The following is a 24468-nucleotide window of genomic DNA, read 5'->3' as shown; positions in this document are numbered from 1 at the left end:
AATTCGCTGCATCTAATTTCTATCCATAACTGTGCCTTAGCCAATACCATACAATCCATCAGAGTGCTCGTGCTGTGTTCAGATTATTAACGCTCGTGTGAGCTTCACGCCATCAAAATCAAATGGGACATCGAGTGTGGTCATGTCTGGGATCTGAGCAGGGGGACACACATATCTACATCCACATTCACATCCGCGCACCTCGTTATGCCTTTGTTTGCTGTTGTCAGGAAAAAACTCAAAATGGAAGAAACGAGGATATAAAATGCGGCTCGGCTGCATTACCGTCATTCCTGCCACACACACCAAACGCAATTTGTTCCACAACATTGATTTAATCCTTTTTCTTCTGGGCCACGCACACACGACACAGGTCGAAGGACACACAAAGGCTATCGTGGAGAATTTTCTTAAATTTTCCGCTGGGTTTTTGCGTGGCATTTTCCGGCATTTCTGGCTGCGTGCTTTGCATTATCATGAATATTTTGTCATTGCCTTTGGCTTGGCCTCCATTTGCGCGTTCGATCTATTTCCATTTGCTGATTTGAGGAGCTGCACCCTCCCCTCTTGTTTTTGGCTTTCCTTTTTCCGGTCGCTTAAGTCAGACTCGAAATAATCTTTTTATGCTGGCTTGCAAGATGAGTACAATGTTAGAGAGCCGATGTTTGAGCGGAGTATTCTTTGCTGACTTAGACTATATAAAATCAAATGAGGCTAGTTCAAATGGCACATAGATTTCTTTGGAGCTTGACTAAAAGCTAAATTCTATATATACATTACCATTTACTCCAAACTAAATTTAATTTGTTTTTAGAGTTCAAAATCATCGAATGGTGATGTATTCATTTTCTCTCAACTGACATTCTTTTGAATAAAATGTTTTTTGTCTGTTGTAAAACATTTGTAACTGGCAATAACATTTACCCTAAAATTCCGAATAAAACGCCAAACAAACAGATTGTTTTCTTGTTGTTTGCCTAGTAATTCTTCCTCCGTTTCTTCGTTGACTTGATAAAAGTTTATCTGCTCCATGGAGATTATGAGATGGAGCTGGGAGCGAGGCAGGGTGAAGTAACCAGGAAATATCCAACGAAAAAGAAGAATAATTGAACGCACTTCTTGCAGATGTTATCGAAACTCTGTTTTATGTCATTGCTTGTGCTCACGGCTCCTGTGGCCGCCAGCGGAAATTATAATTTATATTTGGGCCTGCGCTCGGCCTCCGTGTAGGGTTTAATATCGCCAGGTTTTGTTCTCGGGGAAAGTTCTCTCTTTATTTTGATTAAAATGCATATTAAATATTTTGCGAGTAAACAATAAAGAAAAATGGATGAAAAACAGTTCGCATAAAAAAAATATAATATAAATAATTTCCTGCAACCGACTGAATTTATTTCCTGCTGTGGGTCTGGCTTCCTTCCGTCCTGGCGATAAGCGATATAAAACCAATACCCCTACATAAAGATGTATGTATATATGTAAGTGTATATGGAGCTATGACCCGAACCAATCCAATCCCCGGGCCTTGGATTGGCATACAAAAAACACAAAACGAAATTCCCGTTCTGCCCCGTTCTTTTGGTTTATTTGCATGAGCGGGATAGGATGTTCGGATTGGGGACACATGACCTACAGGAAGCTTATGAGTTACGAGTATCTGGAATACTGGAGCTTCTTTTTTTTGCGTTGTTCTTGTTTTGTTCCCAAATGGGACATTGTTTTTATTCCGCTCAAGGTTCACGATGAGCGGTGACAAGGCTTAAGCGTTTATGGCTACCCATCAGTTGAATGATTAATTAAAATATTATAATCGACTTCCATACAATTTCCATTCGAAACTGCATTTTTAATTTCACGTTAACGGTTGAAATTTTAACAACAATTTAGTATTCATTTGGCCCTGCAAACAACAAAACAACAAGTTGGAAGTGAACAGAATACGTGCTCTTAGTCTAAATGGAAAGCGAGGAAAATATGAAAATGCCAGAATGCAGGAATCCGAAGCGGCGATAGGGTGTCTAGGCGATGATAGAATGAGTGAGTTACGTTTTATTTTCCGTGCTCGTGCAATGTAAATTACATTACAGGACCTCGGCCAGCGACAGTCCTAGACAAGACGACGGTGACATTCAATATCCTTATTGTTTGCCAAAAGAATTTATGGCTAACAAACTCGTTAAGTAGGCTAAAGTGCGTTTCTTGCAACGCTGGCAACTGCAGAGCCAAGCACTTAAAACAGGGCAACTGCAACTGAGTGGAAAATGGTTCAGGCAGGGTCGAGTCAAGTAAACGCAACTTGAAGCTAATGAGGTCATCAACGTCTTCTTCATCCGAATCTACATCCCCATCCATATCCCCGCGTCATCGTTATGGTTTGAAATTTGAATTTTGAGTAGAGCCAAACTGAGGACAGATAGGCTGTGATTAAGGTGTTTGCCTTTCGCATTGCAATTTGGTTAACCTCGGCTTGATCCGATTTCCATTATAATAACAGACTGGGAATTCCAACTGGATGGGCCCAAATACGAGTGGTCGAACAAGCAGCATAAGCTACATTGATTGATGTTTTCTAATAGAATTGAGAACACGCGATGAATATTCCAAAGGTTAGGCTGTATGCCCTTTAAGTCATATTTTATATCGACTTTAAAGCCAGCCTCCGTACGGCCAGGAACAGGAACAGGATGTGCAAATAAATTGGTTCAGCCATAAAGGCATAAAACCATTATGTGCCGGGTCGACGTTGACATACAAGGGTGTCCCACCCCGATTCCCCGCTCTGGGCTTACCATCAACTGTGTGCATGAATTTGAATATGTGTAAATATTTATGCATACCTACAAGATTTCATAACCTTACCCATAAAAAGAAACGATAATGTTGGACCCTTTATGCTGTCGTCCCCAAGTGAGATCAAACGGGTTCCGTTTCCGTTCCCATTGTCCGTGTCTGGCACATGGAATGTCGATGCGATGCGAATGTGTTGAACGTGTGATGTTAATTAGACATTCCAAAAGCAAAACAAAAAAACGCAAATCATGCATATTAAAGATTCATGACAAACTCCAAGGTTAATGGGGCAGGAGCCAGAAGGGCAAGCTTTGTTATCCTCGTATATCCACGGACATAAAATGAGCTCCGCTCCAGGGGAAAGTGCCAGCATAAAATGACAGCCGGAAAAATTATTGTTGGCAATCAAGTCGGGCTTAGGCACGGGACCATTACGAGCGGATGAAAAAGATACTACTAAACTATGCAACAATCCACAAAACAAGACGAGACAACAACTTCTATGCAAATGGATTGGCACACAGTTGCCACGCCCTTTGCTGGAGGTGCAGCTTCAACTTTTTATCATCTCACAGCTCGCCCCAGTACCGGCAGCTTTGGCCACAATTGGCATGTTGGTGTGCGGTTGCACGTTGCAGGTTGCAGGATGCAGGCAGCCTGGAGCCTCTACCAAGTGCCGCATATGAGGCCACAAAAATGAGGTGAAAAGATTACCCAAAGCGAGCGTGCTCCAAGACGCCGAAACGAGCAGTTAAGCGGTAACAGTCCAGGACTCGGATGAGCACACAGGGGATTTAACTTGGGAATGTAAACTAAATTGTTAGTTTTGGAATTTATTATTTATTATTATTATATGCACTAGAACAAGTAGATACAAGACTAAGTAAGTCTAGGTAAGTGAATATTTTTAAGAAAATTTTAATTTTATTGAATGTTAAACATATATCCCAAAAGCTCATACTAGTAAAAAGAAATCGTTAGGTGGACAATTTTGTTGAATCATCTGCTTATAATCATTATATAACCACGAAGAATATTAATCAAACGACTGTAATTGATTTGTTTGCTTCGGGCAAACTGACTACCCAAAAATGCTCCCCATTCAATCTGCTTAACTTTAAAGGCAGGCCCGAAAATGATTGTCGTTTTACAGTTCATTGAACTGACACAAGCGAGTGGCAGGGGAAAATATGTGGGTGATAGACCGGGAATAGAGGGTTGGGATAATCACTTGAAGTCTAAAGTTGATGGCCTCAAGCCTAAGGCGCTCGTATAAGTGCAATCAGTGATAAATCTTTACGCACTCGGCAACAATGCGATACAACACTAATACTGGTACACAAAGTAAATATAGGCCACGCCATGTACGATGGTGTACATATTTATAAATCTATATATTGTTGAAGGCTGTTGCCTCGTTAGCCGTCCAATTGTATCGCAATCGATGTGTTGGAAATCAATTGAATTGTAACGCTTACAATGGGAGAATGGATACGTTTGCACAGTCAATCACTGGGCGGATATGGGAAGAGAATGTCCACGCTGATGGGGACACAAACCCCTACCATGGCGGTCACTATGGAGCTTTAAGCAACCGTATGCCACTGGGACTTCAAGTACGCCTCCAACTGGCAGCCGGAGTCCCTTTCCAAAAGCTTATCGCCATGCTGACAAATTGCAGGCCAGGCAAGGTCTTCTGATGCCGCCAAATCCCCATTGGTGGTGACTTAAATTCCCAATGAAGTCACATCGAAATAAAAAATGTATTTAAATCTATTTTGGCACAGTCTATAGGTGCTGAATGCTGCCCAAAGATTTATGGCCTTCCCCTTGTTACATGCTCTGTCTGAGACAGAGCGATGATGGCCAAAAGGGTTCCACAGTGCGATCTCCGAAATATATATATATTTTACAAGCCTCAAAACAACTGTTGAACAATACTCTGTAAGAATCAAAGATAAGTTTTAAGCCACAGGTGGTAAGTACGCATTTAATATGAACCGTGAACGGGATTTAATAATCAAGTGTGTATTTATATGCCAGTTATTCTGTACAATTTTAATTGCGACCAGAAAAAATATAGAGGGTCATATAATTTACTTAATTGGGAAGTTATCGAGCCACAACTGCCTCTTGGCAAACACGGGAACTCAATAATATTGAGTATGTGTCAAGAATATAAATTCACATTACAGCAACTGAGAGTCAAAATATGGTCATGCAAAGCCAGGAGCCACAGAGACTCTAACTGTAATGTTAAATTTATTAGTTTCAGCCGACGGATGGGCGACGTTGCATGTACGAGCTGACTAGGAACAAATTACAGAGTGAATTTTTAATCATTATCCTTAATAGGGAACTTAGGAAGCACATATCGTGCCTCGTTCATGCGACATTTTTATACCCGGTACTCGAAGAGTAAATAGGGTATATTGTATTTGTTCGAATAACGGTTGTATGTAACGCACAGAAGGACACGTTTCCGACCCCATAAAGTATATATATTCTTGATCAGCATCAATAGCCGAGTCGATGGAGCCATGTCTGTCTGTCCGTCTGTCTGTCCGTCCGTCTTGTTTGTCTGCTAGTTCTCAGAGACTTTAAGAGCTAGAGCCGCCAAATTTTGGCTCCGGACTGCTGTATGCTCACACTGAAACTAGTGTATTTAAAAAATTAGCCCCACCCCCTTCCGCCTCCGCAAAAGGGCGACAACCTCCCAAAACCGTACAGTTTTAAAGATAACAGAAAACTAAAAACGCCATTCCGTAGGGAATGACCATATCTATGAGATCACCAAATTCGGATCCGATTGGATGATTATTATAGCCACAATGAAGAAATTAATTTGTCACCATGTCCCGCAGCTTTTGTTGTTTCTTTCACATTCTCTCATTCACACTCTGCTTCGAGTAGTGTGCGGCCTCTGCCTCTGCCGATTTTTAACCCACCCCGTCCCGCAGCTTATATTTGTTTTTTTTTTGTGTGCGGGCGTTGCCTCTGCCTCTGCCGTGAGTTTGCAGTGTGTGGGTCTAGGGAAGGGGGGCGAGCTAACGGTGAGTGTTGGTGTGAGAAGTGTTGTAGATGTAGATGACAGATGAGGAAAAAATGTACAATTTGACAATAATCGCTAAGGTAAAGATTCAGTACTGAGTGCCGGGTATAAAAGTTGTGACGCGTAAGAAGCGTCTCATACGTCCCTTCTCGTTGCACACGACTTGAGTCCTTTTGAGCTGCATAAATTTGTTGACAAAAAAAGAGGTTCTCAAGTTGATTAGATAGTTGGACTATGCCTGGGTAATATCTTATCTTTTTTAAAGCTTCACCTAGAATGGCCTCAAAAGTATCTTTATTCGTCCTGTCAACTTATTTATAGGAGTTGTGAAACCAGAAGGTTTTGGAAGTACTTAAAGTCTTGTGTTATTACGGAAAGGATTCAAGCAGAGTGATAGTATTTATGCACTGTGTTAAAATGATCGGTTCTGAAGTAGTTATCACTGACCACGTCGCCCTTAGCGGCTTGCGACACATCATTGAGGCCGGCTGCTAAGCTATCCAGATTGGTGGACTGCACTGATGTGAGGTTCATGCGTCCTGAGCTGGGAACATAGATGTGTCTGTCCTTCAGCTGACGGATCTGAGAGCGGCTTAGATTCGAGTACAGATAATGTCCGCTCTGTTCCACTAGTTTCTGCCAGTGGCCGGGTGTCTTGAGTTCTGCTAGCCTCTTGCTCAGATCGGCACGCAATTGAAAGACCCTTCGGTGCATCTCTTCTAGTGTTTGGCTCCTGTAAACGGAAAATATATAAAAATTTAGGTAATTAAGTAATTGAAATTTTACCAATCAGAGCGGATTTTGTCATCGCTAAGAATTTTGGCAACAACTCGACTAGCATATACCGACGAGCACTCGGCATTTGTGTCTAATAACATCGATTCAAATTGTCCTCGAACAGCATTCAAATGGGCAGAATTTGCCAGCACAACCATCAGTTGACCAACTGTTTCATCTGATGATGAAAACAACAATTAATTTAAATGGCTTCACTCCATGAGTTTCTTACTGTAGAGGCTAAAGTTCTTAACAAAGGACTGCGCGCAGAGCAAATCGATGCCGCAGTCGGCAAAGTATCGGACTGGCCAAGCATCCTGGTTGGGATCACCACTGGCCAGGCCCGGAGCCTCCAGGTGAATCAAGGGCAGCATCTTCTTGCACTTGACAATGTGGAGCAGCAGCTTCCATTCATCCGTACTGGGATCCAGGCCGGTGGGATGCTGCGCACATGCATCCAAGACGACCACTGCCTCGTCAGGGGCCGTCATTAAATCGGCCACTAATCCGTAGATGTTTAGCTCCCCTTTGGTGTCGCTGTAGTATTGATACCTTTGGCAATTGAAGCCCGCCGCCTTGAATATCTTCCAGTAAATGGTGTTGCAGGGGCGGGCGAGCAGACAAAAGTCCCGCGTCGTCTTCTGGCGCAGAAACTGTGCGGCCAGGGCCAGGCCATCGATGCTGTTCTTTGTCTGTATGCCAACCACCTATTGAAAGAATCAAATAAAACTCTGGAATGTTTTCGGCAACTCGTCAATTCGATTCAGCTTAAAGGCTCTCCGCAGTGAAGAACCGTTTACTCACTCGACCCTGTGTTTGTGCTGGGGAAGACTTTCCGAGGACCAATTCAGTAGCTGCATGGAGGAACTCTGGATTCCCCAGTGGCGGAAGCGGTTCACTTGAGAGGAAATCATCGCAAGCAATGATGATCTCCGCCTTTTTTACTGCCTGAAAAAACTGCGGCTTGCCAACCTCATTTCGAAATACCTCAGTGGCCAGATTCATTTTCTGCGACGATGCATCTAGCTGATAGTCCTGCTCCAGGTTGTCAAGCTCCGTGGGCGTGGCTCGCTTAAGGCAGGCGAAAGGTGATAAACTCCCTCCACCATTTCCGCGTCTTCCTGTGGCGGCACTTCGACGACTTGAGGACTTGCCAAAGGCCTGCAGCAGAAGACTATGCGACACGGCTGAGATCGCGTTCATATTTAGTTACACAACTAGAAGATCGAAGACGGCAAGTGAACAATTTTAAATTTAGTTAGTGTTCGGAAAATCTAAAGAAAAAATGGAATGATACTAATTCCAATGGCTGCTGGGAAGCAGATTCCTTAGGGAAGAGGGACGAAATATACATACTTTTAATACCCGGTACTCGAAGAGTAAATAGTGTATAAATATGAGTAATAATGTTAACTTTGTTCTTAGATTAGTTACGACTGGCTTGACGTGTACACTATGGATGTGACCTACCTCAAAGTTTTCAAACAAACACAGCTGACTCGAAATTGGAAAGCGTTGTATTTAGTTTACCAATGGAAAAGCTTTAAATGTGTGCATCAGTAGATGTCTTGGTTTGTCTCTGTCCAACCTGGAGACTATGAACGAATATAATGAATTAAAATGAAATATCCGACAGGTACATACATACATTCGTATTTTAAATGCTGTTTCTTTTTGTGAATCGGATACTTTTAATTTTTATTCACATATAAACCAACTTAAATTGAGCAATGAGTTCTCTGAAGCTCCCCTGTAGATGCATCTACTTCCCAGTAATTAAAAGTGCCCAAGCTTCTCTTTGACTGATCACTGTGAAGTGTATGCATCTTATGCAGAGGGTTGGGGTCCAACACAGTGAACATGGACGAACTTCTGTCTGATCCATGACTTCCGTATTCACCTCTGTCCCGATAGAAGAGTCTGCAAATTAAATCGAAAGGTAGGGAAGTGCGTGTAATACTTTGCTGCTTCAGCATCCAATCGATTAATTCTGCACTGTCTACTTGAAACTGTCGTGAAAGTCTCCCTCTTTGGACTCCTCAAAGTGAACTTCATGTTTTCCTTTTTATTTGCCTTGGATGTGTGATGACAGTTCGCTTCTTAAGCAACTGTAGCTATGGACCTTGGACTTCAGGTGCTGGCCAACCGCATGATTAGGCATGAAAGACTTTGTTGGGCCGTCTATTTTCATCGAGGGGATAATTAAGGTCGAACACAACGTTCTTGAAGATCACGTAGTGGTTGAGAAATACGGGCGTAAACATCTGCGGCTCCATGCGCGGACACTCAACCAAGACAGCGGTCCGGTCAATCAAGAGCTTCATAGCGAATTTAGATGGTGTGTGGGTTTTGTAATATATGATTTCGATTTCGTGGCAATGGCGTAAGAATACAATTTGTAACATTTTTATGTCATATGCCTGGGTGAGTACTCCTGGAGTGGCAGTTGCTCACATGCCTTCACTTTGACCTGCTGATCGCCAGCCTCAGATTGCTTGGCCTTTGCTTTTGCCATATCCTGATGATGAGTCTTGCGACGTTTTCCCCTCCGAGACACAAAAGCCTCCACACCATCTTTTGCTGTAAATGTTACCGAGCTCTCCTTTTTGGATTCTCCGATGCCGCACCGCCGCGTTGCATTGGGCAAATTAACACGATTGGACTTGGGTTGGCCCATCACAGCCGTGGGATTCGGATTAATTTTCTCTGGACGAGTTGCCTGTTTGGACGTCAAGCATGAGCATTGGACAAGTTGGCTGGCTGTAACGCGTTTCATGGAAACGTAGGCGCAAGACATATGGGGCAGGAATATCTCGGACTCGTACCCATTGGACTCCACGAGCACCACGCTACCATTGGAGATCAGCTTCAAGGCGAATTGTGGACCATTTCCCACATTTGAACCTCCTGCAGCAAATACATCTCCATTGAATGTGGGAGGAGCCAGACCTGCTGTTGCAGTTGTCAGCTTGGATTGCCCCGAACGCTGTCTGACCTTGCTTTGGATTGACCGGGAATCGGCGAAGCTATCAAAATTCTGAAGCTGATGTTGATGTTGATGTTGATGTTGTCTGGGCTGACGACTGCGAATGATGTTTTTCAAGTTAATGCGACCATCCAATAACTGGGGCAAGAAGATCTCCGTTTCGTAGCCTGCTGCTTCGACCATGACGACCTTCTTGTCCGACAGCAGCTGAATGCGGAAATGTACTGGAGTGGCAGTTGGGTAGTGCCTCAACATGCTGTTCTGCAGACGAGGTAGGGCGGTCAGATCCAGATTTCAATAAAAATACTGATGATTTAAGTCCTATAAAATAAATTATATATTTATGATTAACAAGCTCTTTTTGTGGAATTAAAGTTTTGTTTTTAAAAAATGAATTTTCTTACTAAAATTTGAATGTAATCTCCACGAGGGATCTCAATTATTAGCGACGAAGCGATAGGTCAAGTGATTTTCATAGAGGTAAACAGATCTATCTGTGAATCCGAGCTTGGATCGGGACATACTGTTTTTGAGGTAAACAAAATGTCCAATAAGAATAATGTATATCAACACTATTCACAATATCCTTTTGCGAGTTGATTAGGGATAAATCTTTATTATATCTCTTTACAGGATGCTCATCCCTTGGGCCTAGGAAAGAGTTACGAACTTCAATTGGTATATGCATTTTTGAAGAGACCTCTAGAGATCTGAATTCTTTGAGCTGCGTCAAAGACTCAATATTAGTCGCATGTGGGGAACAGCGAAAAAAATTAAAAATCTTAACGAACTGATTTTAGCAATGTTTGCTATTTGTTCGCAGTCCATGTTGAAGTCATAGTTTTTCAGGTCCAATTGCTGAAAAGTTTGGGTTTGTCTGGATGCCAGTCCTTGGCTTCTTAATGTACAGCTTCCTTCGCTTTCCTCAATGCGAATCACGAGCACATTTTGAAGTTTTGATATAAACTCATATGGGAGAGTGGAACAGGTCTGGTTCTCAACAAACAAGTCAAGCGTTTTCGATTGCTTTGGTTTGCTTTTGATCGACAAAAAGAGTAAATTTGATCAAATCGACATCTGCTGGTCGGGACTCATTTAAAACATTGTGAAAAGTTACTTCAGAGTGGTCCATTTTGGCGATCGAGGTAAAGAGTTCTAAATGTTGCGGTTCGATGAGTTGGCACTGCAATTTCCGCAGGGATAGAACTTTGGACAGTTCATCGACTTCATCATAATTCATCTTCGCATCATGAATAGATATAATCTCTCGTCTTTTTGGTGGCCAGTGATTTAAATAACTGCACTAATAAACCGACTTGAGGCTGTTCATACATTCGGAACGTCTCCAGCTTTTCGAGCGACCCAAATTATGCATACTCGGTAGCGTCCACACCAAGCTTAATGCGGAAAGTCAGACTCCTCAGATTATTGCAATATGGGACAATGTCGGCAAGTCCCCCAAAGATTTCGGTGCTCATAAAAACAAGCTCACGGAGATTCTGGTTCGATCTCACACACTCGACCAAGGTACGGGCTTCCATTTATACATCTAGGTCAAGGATTTCAAGGTAATCAAAGTCCAGCAAATTGTCTAGGGAGTAACCTATAAAGGAGAAGGGACGTGTGAGACGCTTCTTACGCGTCACAACTTTTATACTCGGCACTCAGTACTACATGTGTACCTTAGCGGCTTTTTGTCAAGTTTTACATTTTTTCTTCATCTCTCATCTACATCTACAACACTTCTCACGCCAACACGCTCCTTTAGCTCGCCCCCCTTTCCTAGAGCCACACACTGCAGAGTCCCGACAGAGGCAGAGGAACGCGAGAGGCAGAGACCGCATAATGCAGAAGCAGAGTGTGAATGAGAGAATGTGAAAAAACAAATATAAGATGCGGGACGGGGTGGGTTTTGCCACTGGAAATTAATTTCTTCTAATAATGATCCAATCGGATCCCAACCTTATAGATATGGTCATTCCCTACAGAATGGAGTTTCTAGATTTATTTTATATTCAAAATTTGTAGATTTGGGAGGTTAATTTTGTAAATACACTGGTTTCAGTGTGAGCATACAGCAGTCTGGAGCCAAAATTTGGTGGCTCTAGCTTTTATAGTCTCTGAGATCCAGGCGCTCAACAAGACGGACGGACAGACTCGGCTATTGATGCTGACCAAGAATATATATACTTTATGGGGTCGGAAACGTTTCCTTCTGTGCGTTACATACAACCGTTATTCGAAAAAATACAATATACCCTATTAACTCTTCGAGTACCTGGTATATATTTCGAAGCCTCTTACGTTTCACCTTAATCTCTAGTTTTCTTAAGGTGCGTTTATTGCGAAGTGCTCTCAGCGTCATTTCGAATACAGCTATGATCAAGTATGATCTCTTCGAGCTTAGTATTATGTATTAGGTCATTAACAAGGGTCAAGGCCAGAAGGCTTTCTTGTATGCTGCAATAATCTGTTTCTCTCGGTTGTATTGAGTTTGGAAGTCAATACAAACACTTGTCGAAAGGGAATAAAATGATCGATCAATTTCGACGCGCCGGTTAACTTGCCAAGCCAGAAAGGCTGTACTGAAATGACGGCAGCAGTTCGCAAATTAAATAATATCTGCGTATCGAATGCTGTCTTCAGTCACTTCCCTTCCCATTTGTGTACAATTCAGTTTTGTCTGATCGAACAGATAGGCACAGGCAATAATTATTAAGACCTAGTATGGTCGTCTTACTCATTTTATTTTCACTCTAATCAATTTATTATAAAATATTTTCTAACTCTTCAAGTTTCAGTAGGCGACTGAAATGTTTGTAACCGGTATTCGTTGTGCGATTTGTTTGAGCAACTTATCAGTTCAGTTTCCCCTATTCTATGGATCGGTTTTACCACGGTTCAGTTCGGCCAATGAAAAAGTGTAAACTGAAAGCGAAAAACCGAAATGAAAATCGTAGCCAGGTGGAACGCAACCCATGACATTATAAAAAGCTTATAATTGAATTTTTTATAATGTGCTGAGCTGGTCGGACGACTAACCTTTTGCAAACGCGGCCAGGGACTGCGGTCCCATTCTGGCCGGCTTTTTTAAAACACCAGGCTGCGTCATAAACCACAAGTGGGCTGTGGCCACCCGGAGCTGGAACATTTAATAGTTGGGGCCATAAATTCGCTGGCTCTGTGGTACAATTTAAGGAAGCGTTCGAGGTATTGGTTTCTGGTACATCACTGATGGAATGGAAGAATCGACATCATCGAAAGTTATTTTAATATTAGTTTAGAGTTCGGTCTTGTACCACAATATCCTGGGAGCTGTTGCCAAATTGGTTTTTCATTTTGGAAATACATTTTTTTTTTATTTACCTATAAGGATGGATGTTGTTTTTGCCTCAATGATCTGTCAACGGTGGTCTCCGGGCCATACAATTGTGTAATTTAATCTGTCAACGACCCAAGAATAAAGTAGGCCTAATGTGCGAAAAAGATGACAGGCAATGTGTTTGGTAGTCTCTTCCTCAAGGCAAAGCTTCATTGTATTATATTTTATTGTTATGCTGTTACCCTTCTTGTTGTTTCTGCTGAACGAATGAGGAGCGACATTTGCATAAGTAGAAAAGTGTGAAAGTGAAATTGGGTTGGGTCTCAAATGTCCTTGCCAGCAATATCCTTCTGCTTGTAAACGACGCGGCTGTGTTTCTGCTTTTGCAGTCTCGTAAGCCGTTTTTGCACTTTTTGACAAATGACTTAAAGCCTTTAGGGGCATCCAACGGGCTATGAAAAGGGTTCAAGTAATTTGTTGAGACTCTTGAATATTGAATGCGAGTGTGGACCACGTGCAGCGCCGCAGAAGAATAAAAATGAAATATCTTTTTGGAGAAAAGGCAAACAAGCAGACAGAAAAAGAGCAGCGACAACCTCGAGGCTGAATCAAAATACTTTATGTCCCAGGATGATGGAATAAAATGGTTTATGGAATTTCAGTTGCGTAAAACCTTTGCATGGGACAATAAACATTTTATAAACCATTAAATATCCAATGGAAATGGGGTTTATGGGGAGGGGAGGGCTCACCAACCTTTTTTTCACATCTCTTAACTGGTTTTATCAAATTAATTCTGTTGAACAAATTAACTTCTGACATTTAATTTTCAGCTCGTGATTGCCAACTCATTTCAAATTCTTCATTAGAACATTACAAGCGACCATCGGTCGATGAATAAGTTAATCCAAACTTTGCTGTATAGGCGTACTCATCTAGTATGTACATATATGCCATACATATGTACATACACACGAATATGTACAAGTTCATTGTGCGCTCTTAGAGTCTCGGTTTATTGGACCAACTAGCGAGGATGTCCGCACAAGGAAGTAGAGTCGGAAGATGTGCGTTTAATCCGGAAACTTATTTATGTATGCCTTTCCGGTCATTTGCTTGCTGGAAGCATTTATTGTATGGTACGTACGGGTTTGTGTATGTATGTATTTTCGTTTAATGTCGCATAGACAATCGCACAAACAAGAGTGTTTGAGCGAGGAGTGGGAAAAGCTGTTCTTATGACACGCCCGCGCACACTTTCAATTTACGTAAGCTCTGTTGCAGCGCTTACGCTCCCGGCTCGTCCTGCAGGAGGACATCTACGATTATGTGAGCGGGTGGATGTTTGTGTCAACAACACTTGATAATTCATCCCAAACACGCACTTTGACTAGAAGATACGTCGGCGTACTCACTACCCAATTCCATCTGAAACATATGTATTTATGAAATACTCTGCGGCTTTGAATTATTTAACATGATTTCTTTGGTTGCATTTTAATGAGGGTTCCGTGACACAAAACGAAAAATCTATAAAAATTATATAAAATGCGATATAAATTGAAATTTAGCAACCTCTGGCACTCTGCTGTAGATCAATAGTCCTAGAGGAGTCTTCCTTGTCTGCAATCGCTGTTCGCACCAACATCTCCAGCCTACAGTAATTTTCAGTTTTCAGTGTATAATATAGACACTATATACACTTTAAGGTTGGGTGTTTTGTTCGTTAATTTAATTAACGTGGAAAATGGAGAAATTACTTTCTGCTCTTCGTGCTGGTTGTGGGCCGCTGAAAAGTTTCATACCTGTGGCTGGCAAAGACCTTCGCGGAAAAGGAAAATGCCAGCCAGGCCATAGATCAAAGCGCGCCTGCAGTGCCACCTTTGCCCCCATTCTTGTCTTCGTATTCCCTATGTATGTATCCATGTATTAACGGGTATGTGGGGGTTTCAGCAGGTGTATGCTGTCCAAGTGTGTGTGCCGAGCCATCTCAGGTGTATATAAAGTAGGTCAGTAGTAGTGCCATGCCAATAAAACTTAATGTGTGTGTGTGTCCCACAAATGTGCCCATATACATACATACATATGTACATACATATGTAGGTATTTAAGCACAGGTATGTGTATGTTTCTGTGTGTGAGTTTATCCTGGCCTGTTGATATTTTTTAATATTTATAGAATTTTAAAATGTCCGTTAAGCGTATAAACATGAAACATTTTAATATGTGAACAGTGCAATTGGATGAATTCGTAACTCTTTTCGCATTTAGTTTTCATTGCCATTCAGAACATGATGCAAAGTCTTCCGGTAACGACTAAGTATATTGATGAAATCACCATTCGAGAAGATGAAGTGCTTATAAAGTTCCTTATGTTTATAAGAATACAAGTCGGACCCGGAAAACGTTGTTTTGCCATATAAATAATTTTTAAGTAATTTCTAGTGTAGACAAAAAATAGCTTACTTATTGTAAGTGTGTAAGAATATTTTCAACAATTCGTTGTGCTCGTTCAAAAGAGCATAGCATCCAGCTCGCTGACGATGCGTCTGGCATAAAATGAATCACAACGTGCATTCACGCGCTTCCGTAATCCTCGCCTCCCATGAAGAAAAATTTTAAAAATGTATGTGGTTCGTTTGGCATTGACATCAATGAGCCCATTTTATGATAAACTTGGCCTCTGATTTTGAATGTACAATTGTATTGTTGAACATTTGCATTAGTATTTCGAACTATTTCTGTTGCTCGGAACGATATCATTTAAAAGCATGAATTGAATGTTCGATTTGACTTCAGGAACACGTTAGAATCTGGATCCGCGCAGATAAGTAAACCGTTCAATGGTTCAGGTAGTGTATCAGCTGGCTCATTTTTGTTGTCATTCAGAGCATGAAAATGCGCACATTCCTTGTCCATAGCACCAAATACCACTTTTGAATGAGCATAATATTCAATATCGGGATCATACTGGAATGCTAGACGCAGGAATGAATGCTCGATGTACCTGTGGTCGTTGTTGACTGTGAAACGGCATGATTGTCGTTGTTTAAATCTTATTACTTTATTGCGTTCAGCTCGTGTATCTTCTAACTCTAAATTCTAACTTCATCAGTATTTTGTTGCTGGATTTGTTCTTCGGTTCTTTCGGATCTTCCATTTACCAAGCTTCGAGATTTACTTTTATTCCGGCTCAAATCAGTCCCTTTTCCTTTTCTTGGCATTGTTTGCTGTAGAAAACACCCATCCAGTGCAGTGCGCTTGTGTGTGTAGCTAAACACGAAGATGCCTACGCCAAATACGGTTTATAGCTTTACACTGGGCGAAGGGATATATGACAAAAATGTTATGTGTCATGCGTCCTATACCCTCTAGAATTAAAGAAAAATTTTAAGGGTGGACAACCCTAATCGGATATGTCTTTAGCACAAACAGAGCATTTGCTTTTTCAGTCGATAAGTTGCAATAGCGTTCAGCTGCTTGCATAAAGAATTGTTCAAAAAACCTAACCTGCTAAAAATAACGAATAATTAAATCTAGCGTTTCTGGCTTATTTTGAATACGATTTACTCTTATCTTATCTGATTATAGTAATAGATTTGACAACAGCAATGTTACACAGCGTAGTAGTATTTAGCAGAATGGGTTCAGCAGGAATACTACCACTGAACGACTATTGCTTGGAGTTGGAAGATGTAAAGGCGGAAAATCCATTTCAATTTCTTATCCACGGTCGACACAACTCTTAAACTCTAAGGGAGTTCAATTCCGCTCGAATTCCGCTCAAGAACTGGCAGCGAAATGTTTTGTTTCCTTTGATATAACAGAGCAGAAAAGTTTATCTGAAGCACATTAAATACTTATTTCCATACACAAAATAAAAATACAAACACAAAATAAATATTTTTAAAGAAAATGTATTTATGTTTGAGCAGAAAAACTCTCACACGTCTTTATTAGTTTCCCCCAGGGTTGCATCCGGAAAAAGTTAAGAGTAAAAACATTTCTGATTATTGTGGAGGAGGTTGGCGGCTTGGCGTTTGGGGGAACGATACTTTCAATTATGCGAAACTCCGAACTGTTAATGAAATCTGTCAGAAACAATTTGGCATAATTTTTCACTTAAAGCCCCCAACAATTTATAATTAGAAAATGCTGCGGGCAGCAACAAGAGAAAAATTGAATAAATAAAATGTTTTACCTGTTGGGCAAATTTGTGAAAGAACAGATTTACTTTTCATTTGGCGATAAGCGACAGTGGGTAGTAGCGAGGAGTAGAACATATAATTATATTACTGACTATAATCAGTGTTTACGAATAGACAGGGACGGCCACATAGACAGACCCAAGGAAAACAAAATGGCAACTATTGGCGTCGGAAATACATCAAGTGTGGGCACAAAGCCGTCAAGCGAGTGCCACGAATGAGCGGAAGTGGTCCTGCAGGGGTGTCGGGGATGGGCGAAGAAAAAGTTTGGGTCAGGAGTTGGCCACGCTTCATCCATTGTGTCTTTGGGTCGGATGTGGTGAAGGGAATAGGATATTATTGTTTATATTTTAGATTGCCGCCTCCTGTTTGCTGGTTAAACTTTTTTCATTTATGTCAAACTCAGTCTACGAGTATCTGTAAAAGCTTCTTTCTCTTTGTCATGTTAGAACATTTTTTGTTGTTCATCAACATTTTACTTGGTGACTCTACCATATTTGAGTTCTACGGATTAGAGTTTTTGGTTTCTTGTCTTTGATAGCATTACTGAAAGCATTCTGGCCAGTGCCTTGACTGAAAAGCGCTTTAAGAAATATTCCCTAAAGTTCCGAAATCGTTTGACATTAATTAACTTGTTCTTAAAAAGCAGGAAATGTATTGTCCTGTGTCTGTTGATTGAGAACTTGAGAAAGTAATGGCATTGTGTGACAAGGACCCAAACAACTGTGACCTTCTCACACTATACAGTCTTAACTTACATCGTCTTCTGGCCTGAAGCGACTGCTTTGCCCGAAAGGGCTGGGAGGATGTGGTGACGCTAGCCGAAGTCGAAGTTTGCTGGCTTGACGTGCATCAGTATGGGGAAGTAGAAGTAGAAGTAAAGCCAATGGAAGGCGATGCAAATCTTTCATCAGACAGTTTTGTAAATATTTCGAAAAATTTAAAATTTTGTGTACTTTATTGTACTAAAATTGTTTGATGCTCTCCGTGACAAGATGCACAACTTGCCGAAGTGTTTCAATTAAAACTTGCCCAACTTGATGACATTTATCGAACACAAGGACCGCAGTGTCGTATCCAGTTCTGTCTGAGGTCTGGTGGATTCCCACTCATCAGCATTTGATGGCTTGGTTCTAGGTTTTTCTTGGCAGTAAAAAGACGTTGACAGTATTACCTAATGTCATTATTGACATTAGAGAATTTTCCCCCGAAAGATTTCCATGCAGTTCCAAAATCACATTGCATAGGAATAACCTAGATTTTGTAGTACAACATAGTATATTGTAAAGTCATTTGGTTCATTTCAGATTCTTTTTATACACGATTCTCGAAGAGTAAATAGGGTTATTGTATTTAACGGGAATAACGGATGTTTGTAACGCACAGAATGAAACGTGTCCGACCCCATAAAGTATATATATTCTTGATCAGCATAAATAGCCGAGTCAATAGAGCCATGTCTGTCTGTCCGTACGTCTGTCCGACCGTCCGCCTGTCCGTCCTTATGAGCGCTGAGTACTAGAGACCTAAAGATAGGGCAACCAAGTTTTGCATCCAGACTTCTGTATGCTCACTCTGTTACAAGTGTATTTCAAACATGAGACGAGCCCCCTTCCGCCCCCACAAAGCGCGAAAGTCTCCCACAGGTACAATTTTGAAGATAAAAGAAAACTATAAACGCCAGTCCGTAGGGAAGGGACTGAGAAGTGTTGTAGATGTAGATGACAGATGAAGAAAATATTTAAAAATTGCCAAAACAAGGTGCAGATGTAGTACTGAGTGCCGGGTATAAAAGTTGTGACGCGTAAGAAGCGTCTCACACGTCAATTCTCGTTTTTTTGTTGTGTGCGGGCGCTGCCTCCGCCTCTGCAGAGTGTGTGTGTGGGTCTAAGGAAGGGGAGCGAGCTAAAGGAGCGGGTTGGCGTGAGAAGTGTTGTAGATGTAGATGACAGATGAAGAAAAAATGTAAAATTTGATCAAATCCGCTAAGGTACAGATGTTGTACTGAGTACCGGGTACTTACAAGTTGTGACGGTACGAAGCGTCTCACAAACGTCCCTACTCGTTTTTTATTATAAATGATATTGCCAGCCTTTGGTTTGACAAGTTTGGCCTACACAATTTACCCCAGCTTCGTTCGAGCCCAAGCCGAGCCAATCACACACACACACACGAAAATTGATTGCGATTTGTTTCCATCAAAATACACATAAATAATCCAATTAATTGACAAGGCAACAGGAGGCTCCCTTTTGGGACGTCGAGTAATTGGTTTATGGTTAAAGGCATCGACATCCTCATCAGTCCCGGCTCTGAGGCTCTGTGAAGATGGCTGGGAGCAGCGGTTTGAAGTTTCAGTTTCAGAAACGTTTAAGTGTTAGTCAGTGGCCCGCTTGCATAAAACGGCTAATTGGTTGCACAGAAAGGTAAGATAATTGGCATGGCGGATGGCGAACACTAAGCCATACGGCTAATTGAATTTTACCTGAAAGGGATGTTCAATAAGCCTACAGGTTCAGTTGACTTGTCAGATATTTCTTTTTCGATTTTATTTGTATGCATTGATGACTCTAGTTAAATAAAGTCAAGCTAAGTTCTTGTTTGAACTAGATGCTATTTTACACTAAAGTGAAAGGCGCACTGTTTTTTTTTAATGTGGTGTGCCCTATAGCACAATACTCATATTCCCTTTGACGGCATTCGACTCCAATCTTTCCTAATTGCAAGTTTCTATAATAAGTCTTCTATTTCTTGTTATATTCTAGAGTAATTTTTAGATGTTATAGGTACAGCCTACACTTATCATCTGCCCTTTATAAATGCTAAGAAATACAATATTAGTGTAGTTTTTACTTCGTTCTCATCCCTACTCCGTGCTGTTTACTGGGTCAGAAGTGATACCTGTAGACAACTGACATCTTTGTGCCTCTAAACTGTAAAACTATAAAGACTATCCCAGCCTAGAAACACGCCATATTTAAGCACTTATCCTCATTTTAATAAGAGTTGGCCTGAATTTTCGAGGAAATAAATGTGTATGGACTAGTCTCCCATCTAGAATTTGTGGAATTCTAAGATTTTTGTTAGAGTTAAAGTAAATTGAGGTGCAAATAAATGCCATGATCCATGGCAAGGTTGAATTAAAGAAGGAAGCAGATACGGATGCTGAGATGCGTTGCAGAGATATTAAATACGCATATAGTTATTAAGGATTGAAGGTGAGATTAAGCTGACATTTGATTTCCAATGACCCAATGAGAGCATTGCGGTCAGAGCCTGTCATATTTTGTTCCATGTCACATTAGCTGGTATTAATCACTCCTGGGTGCCAGCTGCAGCATCAGGCCTATCCGTAAATTAATGACAAATGTGCAAGCCACAAAACCAATACGAGTATGAAACATCAAAAAACTGCCCCAGACACAGCTGAGTGCACCCATTGACATCGTCTGATTAGGTGGGCAGTGTTGTATTGTCTGGCTTGATTCCGGCATTCTTTGGGCGGAGAGAGCCGACATTTTCCTTCTTTAGGATTGACTTTCATATTGTTTAGTTGTGTCTGGCCTGCTGTTTGCACAAGTACTCAAGTACTTTGCGAGTCTGCTGGCATTTAATATTCTGGCATATTTAATTAGCAGCAGTCTCACAAAATTGTCCGACAGCTGACAAATTATGCCACTGTGGTCTGTCTATCCGTCTATCCGTCTCTCTGTCTCTCTGTTGGGAACTAATGCACTCGGCCTAGATAATTTAGCATTCATTGCCTGTCACTCTCCCTGTCTCTTCGTCTATACACTTGATTGTGTCTACTTTCAACGAGTTTCCAGTGCGTAAATAAAACAGAGACTGGTCGTTGCTTAGTTTGCACATTGCACTCACGTCACATCCGGAACATGCAGCATACGAGTAAACGCAATTTGCATTTCACCCGAGCCTAGCGCCCGAGGTACTTTCAACACCGCACACAGGACAATCTAATGGCAAGAGCCAGCTGTTGTCTATTCAATGCGTAGTACTCAATTTGAAGCTTGCTTAAAAATTGCGATTGGAATTTAAAACCGTTTCCAACAGGCAGCTCAAAGCAATGCGATGTCAGTTTGTTCTAAACGTGAAAAATAACGAAAAGCCTGATCGATCACCTTTTCAGTTCTCGACAAGGCGAAACCTTCCGTCCAATTTTCGTTGTTTAAACACCCCGTGTATATAATTATTAGTTAAGCTGTCATTCGGCCTGTTGCAGGAGTTCTTCAGGTCGCCTTTAATCTTGTTTTTCCAACTAGTAGTAGGAGGGCGAGTAAGCTGAAAATTGAATTTAATGAATTGTCTGAATAACAATTCAGGTCTATTATGAGTATAATCTATGACTTTTTCCATTTATTAGATTCTGATTTTATGCAATTTTTCAAATGCTAGTATTAAAATCATATGCTTGCTTGAACGACTGGTTTGGAAAAGGGAAAACTGGTTAAAGAAAGCTTAAACTAAAGTCCCGGTAAAATATATTATGAAATTAAATTTTCTTAATCAAAGAAGTGATCGTTCTCTACATATGTGGTCTGAACCGTACAGTACTTCATATTTTCAGTCTGCCTTATCTGAAAGACGAATTCAAGTTTATTTTGCAACAAATCAGTAAATACTCAAATAGCTTTGCATCTAATGATGCCACTCACCTGTTTTTGCGTTAATTTAAAGTCGGTGCTTGAAGCCAGGCAGAATTTTAACTTATGCGAGATACCGACCCTGCTGCTATTTAGTGCACTATAGAGATGATAAAAGAACTTCTTTGGTAATCTGTTAGGGGGCAGATGTAGACCCTTCAGAGTGATATAAAAATGCTCCAGTTTTGGGCACAATATCAGAATGGGATTGATCCACCTTCCGTATTCGACTTTCCTTGGATCATGACCAGATAAAACTACCAGGCTCTCTAGCTCCCTCAGCTGTTCAAATGGCTGAACGAATTTCAGTTTTTGTAACACACAGGAAACCCTTCGGAGTGAGGTTATCTGCGCAAGGGCAGCGACATCTTCTTCGTCAAGGTATTCGCTTGTAGGACATTCAAAAAGGGTATACGGCAAACAAATGTGAACTTCCAGCAGCGTTGTCGAGTAGTGTGTTGCCAGGGAGTTCAGAAGTGGTGACCGGGGCTCTCCCAGGGAGATCATTCGAAATGATCTAAGATTCTTGACTACTGGAAGTGGGAACTTGACTTTAGCATCACTGTCCATTATAATACAAAGACATGTTGACCTAATATCAAACGATAGACAAACTTGGTTGCTTTTGATCTCAATTCCATTTTCCAAGAAAGATGGCCAAATATGGTTCATTGTTTTAAGCATAGTGGAGCTAACAAAAAGACACTTTAAATTTTGCATTTTCAAAAGAAGTGCAAAATCTAGGTCCCGAAAAAGGTTTGGATCATTTGAAACTATGCTAAGAGTTCCCCGAGAGCTGAAAAAAATTTGTGTATCGAAACTCGTGACAGTTATATGTCTGGTTAGTAGCTCTATGACCCCTACTGAAATCAGATGGCCCTTGTTCAGCAAGCTCAGTTTCTTAAGATTTTCGAGCTTTGCCAAATGTCGAATACATCCTTGATCGTAGATTCCGCATTCCAGGAGTCTTAGACTCTGGATTTTCCCGATGGTTTGAGCCAATTTATCATCTATTTCAAACTTCAAGATCAATCGCGACAGTGTTTGCCTTTTTCTGCCAGCAATAGCTGCGAGAAGGTTCCTAACGGGAACGTTTTCCTCCTTTGGTCCCTCTGGTATGATTAAGGCGTCGTATTCAGTGTCCATTCTAGGTCTTTTACAATCGTAGTACTTTTCCATATTCATATCTGCTTCAAATGTTATGTGGTTGGGGGGTTTCCTGATTTCCAATTGCTGCAGCTTGTCTAGATTTGCCAACTTCACATATTCCGTATCTCTTAGCAATCCATTATCGTTCAGCATGAATTTTAATTCTTTTAATTTCGGGCAGTGATTAGCGATGTACGTTAATTTTCCATGGTCCGAGTGCAGATAAGAGTTCAGCTCCAAGCTTGACAATGATTGGTTGTTCTTACAGAACTCTATAAGATCCAACATGGCAAATCTGGCAGTGAGACGAAGCTTTGAAATGTTTCGAAACTGGCCCAGGCCAAAGAACTCACAGTCTGAAATGCGGAAAAAATACATGTTACTTGTATACATTTTTTATTTTTGCTAAAAGTACTAGAACACACCTGCGATATTTACAATTATCTCTTTTACTTTGCTCCTGATTTTTGGATAGGGATTCATTGACTCCTCTTGATGATAATTGCCTTGTATCGCTCTTAATATTTTTTGAAAGATTTCCTCGTGATTTTTTAGGTATTTTCTTGGTGTGTATCTTAGTTCAATGCATTCAATATTCTGATTTCCCAACATGTCTCTGATAAATACATCGAGGTACCAATGCTTCTTTGCCTTTGAAGCACATTTTAGTACGCTGTGAATTTCATTAAACTTGACGGTCAGTTTCTTATAAACCTGCACCTGGAGCAGTTCGATTTCAAGCCGCTCATACATTTCTAGAGACCAGTCCCGTAACATGCGGCGATGCCTCTTGCAAGTGGCCGCAAAATTGTATAGGTCAGCGTAATTTACTTGGTCGAAAGGGGCTGATTTGTCCTTCGGATCGCAGTTGGCCTTTACAAAGTCGAGTATTCGAAACAGATCAAAGTGACTGAGATCTGCTAATGTCTGTGGTTTCATCATATTAAATACTTCTCGCACTCGCAATCATATACAGAGCAATGTTTTAAAAGTTATGTTTAATTGCACTAACAGAACGCGATTATCATGTACGTCCGTCTCATTGAGCGTTCATCGACGAATGACACATCACAACAGTTGATAGGCGAGATGTTTCTACCCTATAATGTTGGGTAGATTGTGGTTTCTCTGGTTTTAACAAATGTGTTGGCTACGAAAACAATGAATTGGGTTGTAATTAAAACTTTCGAAAACCAAGGTAAACTTTTGTTCATAAGATTTGATTTATAATTTTAATTGTAAAAATATGAGCTGAAGGTACTCAAAATTCGAGCATTTAAGACTATTCGCCCACACTCCTACATACCTACTCGTGTTAGTGGGCTAATCATCGAGTTAATCACAATTTGCAGGCAAACAGGGGTATATTTATACATGCATACATACATATGTACATATACATATGTATACATGGAAATAGATAAGAAAACAAGCAAACAAGCAAATAATTCAATAAACTATATCGTGGTTAACTTTCTTGCACTGTGTGGTACAAATTCTAGGTTAGACCTGCTTCGGTTATC

The 24468-nt window shown here is 40.9% G+C and overlaps 3 protein-coding genes across 4 annotated transcripts; all 3 read right to left on the bottom strand.

Annotated features, from left to right (window-relative positions):
• Positions 1-6191: 6191 nt before the first annotated feature.
• Positions 6192-7866, bottom strand: LOC117579828 (aspartate aminotransferase, cytoplasmic-like). The gene is made up of 4 exons (XM_034265922.1): positions 7424-7866; positions 6852-7326; positions 6629-6797; positions 6192-6575 (listed from the first exon to the last, which is right to left on the bottom strand). The coding sequence occupies exons 1-4, from the start codon at positions 7820-7822 to the stop codon at positions 6224-6226; spliced, it is 1395 nt and encodes a 464-aa protein (XP_034121813.1). The 5' UTR covers positions 7823-7866; the 3' UTR covers positions 6192-6223.
• A 1127-nt stretch (positions 7867-8993) lies between these two features.
• Positions 8994-10145, bottom strand: LOC117579830. The gene is made up of 2 exons (XM_034265923.1): positions 10010-10145; positions 8994-9926 (listed from the first exon to the last, which is right to left on the bottom strand). The coding sequence occupies exon 2, from the start codon at positions 9858-9860 to the stop codon at positions 9027-9029; it is 834 nt and encodes a 277-aa protein (XP_034121814.1). The 5' UTR covers positions 9861-9926; positions 10010-10145; the 3' UTR covers positions 8994-9026.
• Positions 10146-21480: 11335 nt separating this feature from the next.
• On the bottom strand, positions 21481-24255 carry LOC117579790. Of its 2 annotated transcripts, XM_034265852.1 has the most exons (4): positions 23371-24255; positions 23212-23301; positions 21809-23157; positions 21481-21730 (listed from the first exon to the last, which is right to left on the bottom strand). In XM_034265852.1, exons 1-4 carry the CDS (start codon positions 23885-23887, stop codon positions 21656-21658), a joined length of 2031 nt encoding a protein of 676 aa, XP_034121743.1. In that variant the 5' UTR covers positions 23888-24255; the 3' UTR covers positions 21481-21655. The 2 variants fall into 2 exon arrangements, with proteins under 2 accessions (XP_034121743.1, XP_034121742.1); XM_034265851.1 differs by having other exon boundaries at positions 21809-23301; positions 23371-24248.
• Positions 24256-24468: the final 213 nt, after the last annotated feature.

The sequence above is a fragment of the Drosophila guanche genome, unplaced genomic scaffold (assembly GCF_900245975.1).
Source record: "Drosophila guanche unplaced genomic scaffold, DGUA_6, whole genome shotgun sequence".
In the NCBI taxonomy this organism is placed as follows: Eukaryota; Metazoa; Arthropoda; class Insecta; order Diptera; family Drosophilidae; genus Drosophila; species Drosophila guanche.
This window is presented reverse-complemented; position numbering and strand designations above follow the sequence as displayed.

Excerpts from the sequence above, each read along its gene's own strand:
- LOC117579828 (XM_034265922.1), bottom strand. The coding sequence starts at position 7,822 with ATGAACGCGATCTCAGCCGTGTCGCATAGTCTTCTGCTGCAGGCCTTT. Across the intron at positions 7,327-7,423 it reads CAGCACAAACACAGGGTCGA|GTGGTTGGCATACAGACAAA; the intron begins GTGAGTAAACGG and ends TTCTTTCAATAG. Across the intron at positions 6,798-6,851 it reads TAAGAACTTTAGCCTCTACA|ATGAAACAGTTGGTCAACTG; the intron begins GTAAGAAACTCA and ends TTTCATCATCAG.
- LOC117579830 (XM_034265923.1), bottom strand. The coding sequence starts at position 9,860 with ATGTTGAGGCACTACCCAACTGCCACTCCAGTACATTTCCGCATTCAG.
- LOC117579790 (XM_034265851.1), bottom strand. The coding sequence starts at position 23,887 with ATGATGAAACCACAGACATTAGCAGATCTCAGTCACTTTGATCTGTTT. Across the intron at positions 23,302-23,370 it reads GATAATTGTAAATATCGCAG|ACTGTGAGTTCTTTGGCCTG; the intron begins GTGTGTTCTAGT and ends TCCGCATTTCAG. Across the intron at positions 21,731-21,808 it reads TTAAATTAACGCAAAAACAG|ATAAGGCAGACTGAAAATAT; the intron begins GTGAGTGGCATC and ends TTCGTCTTTCAG.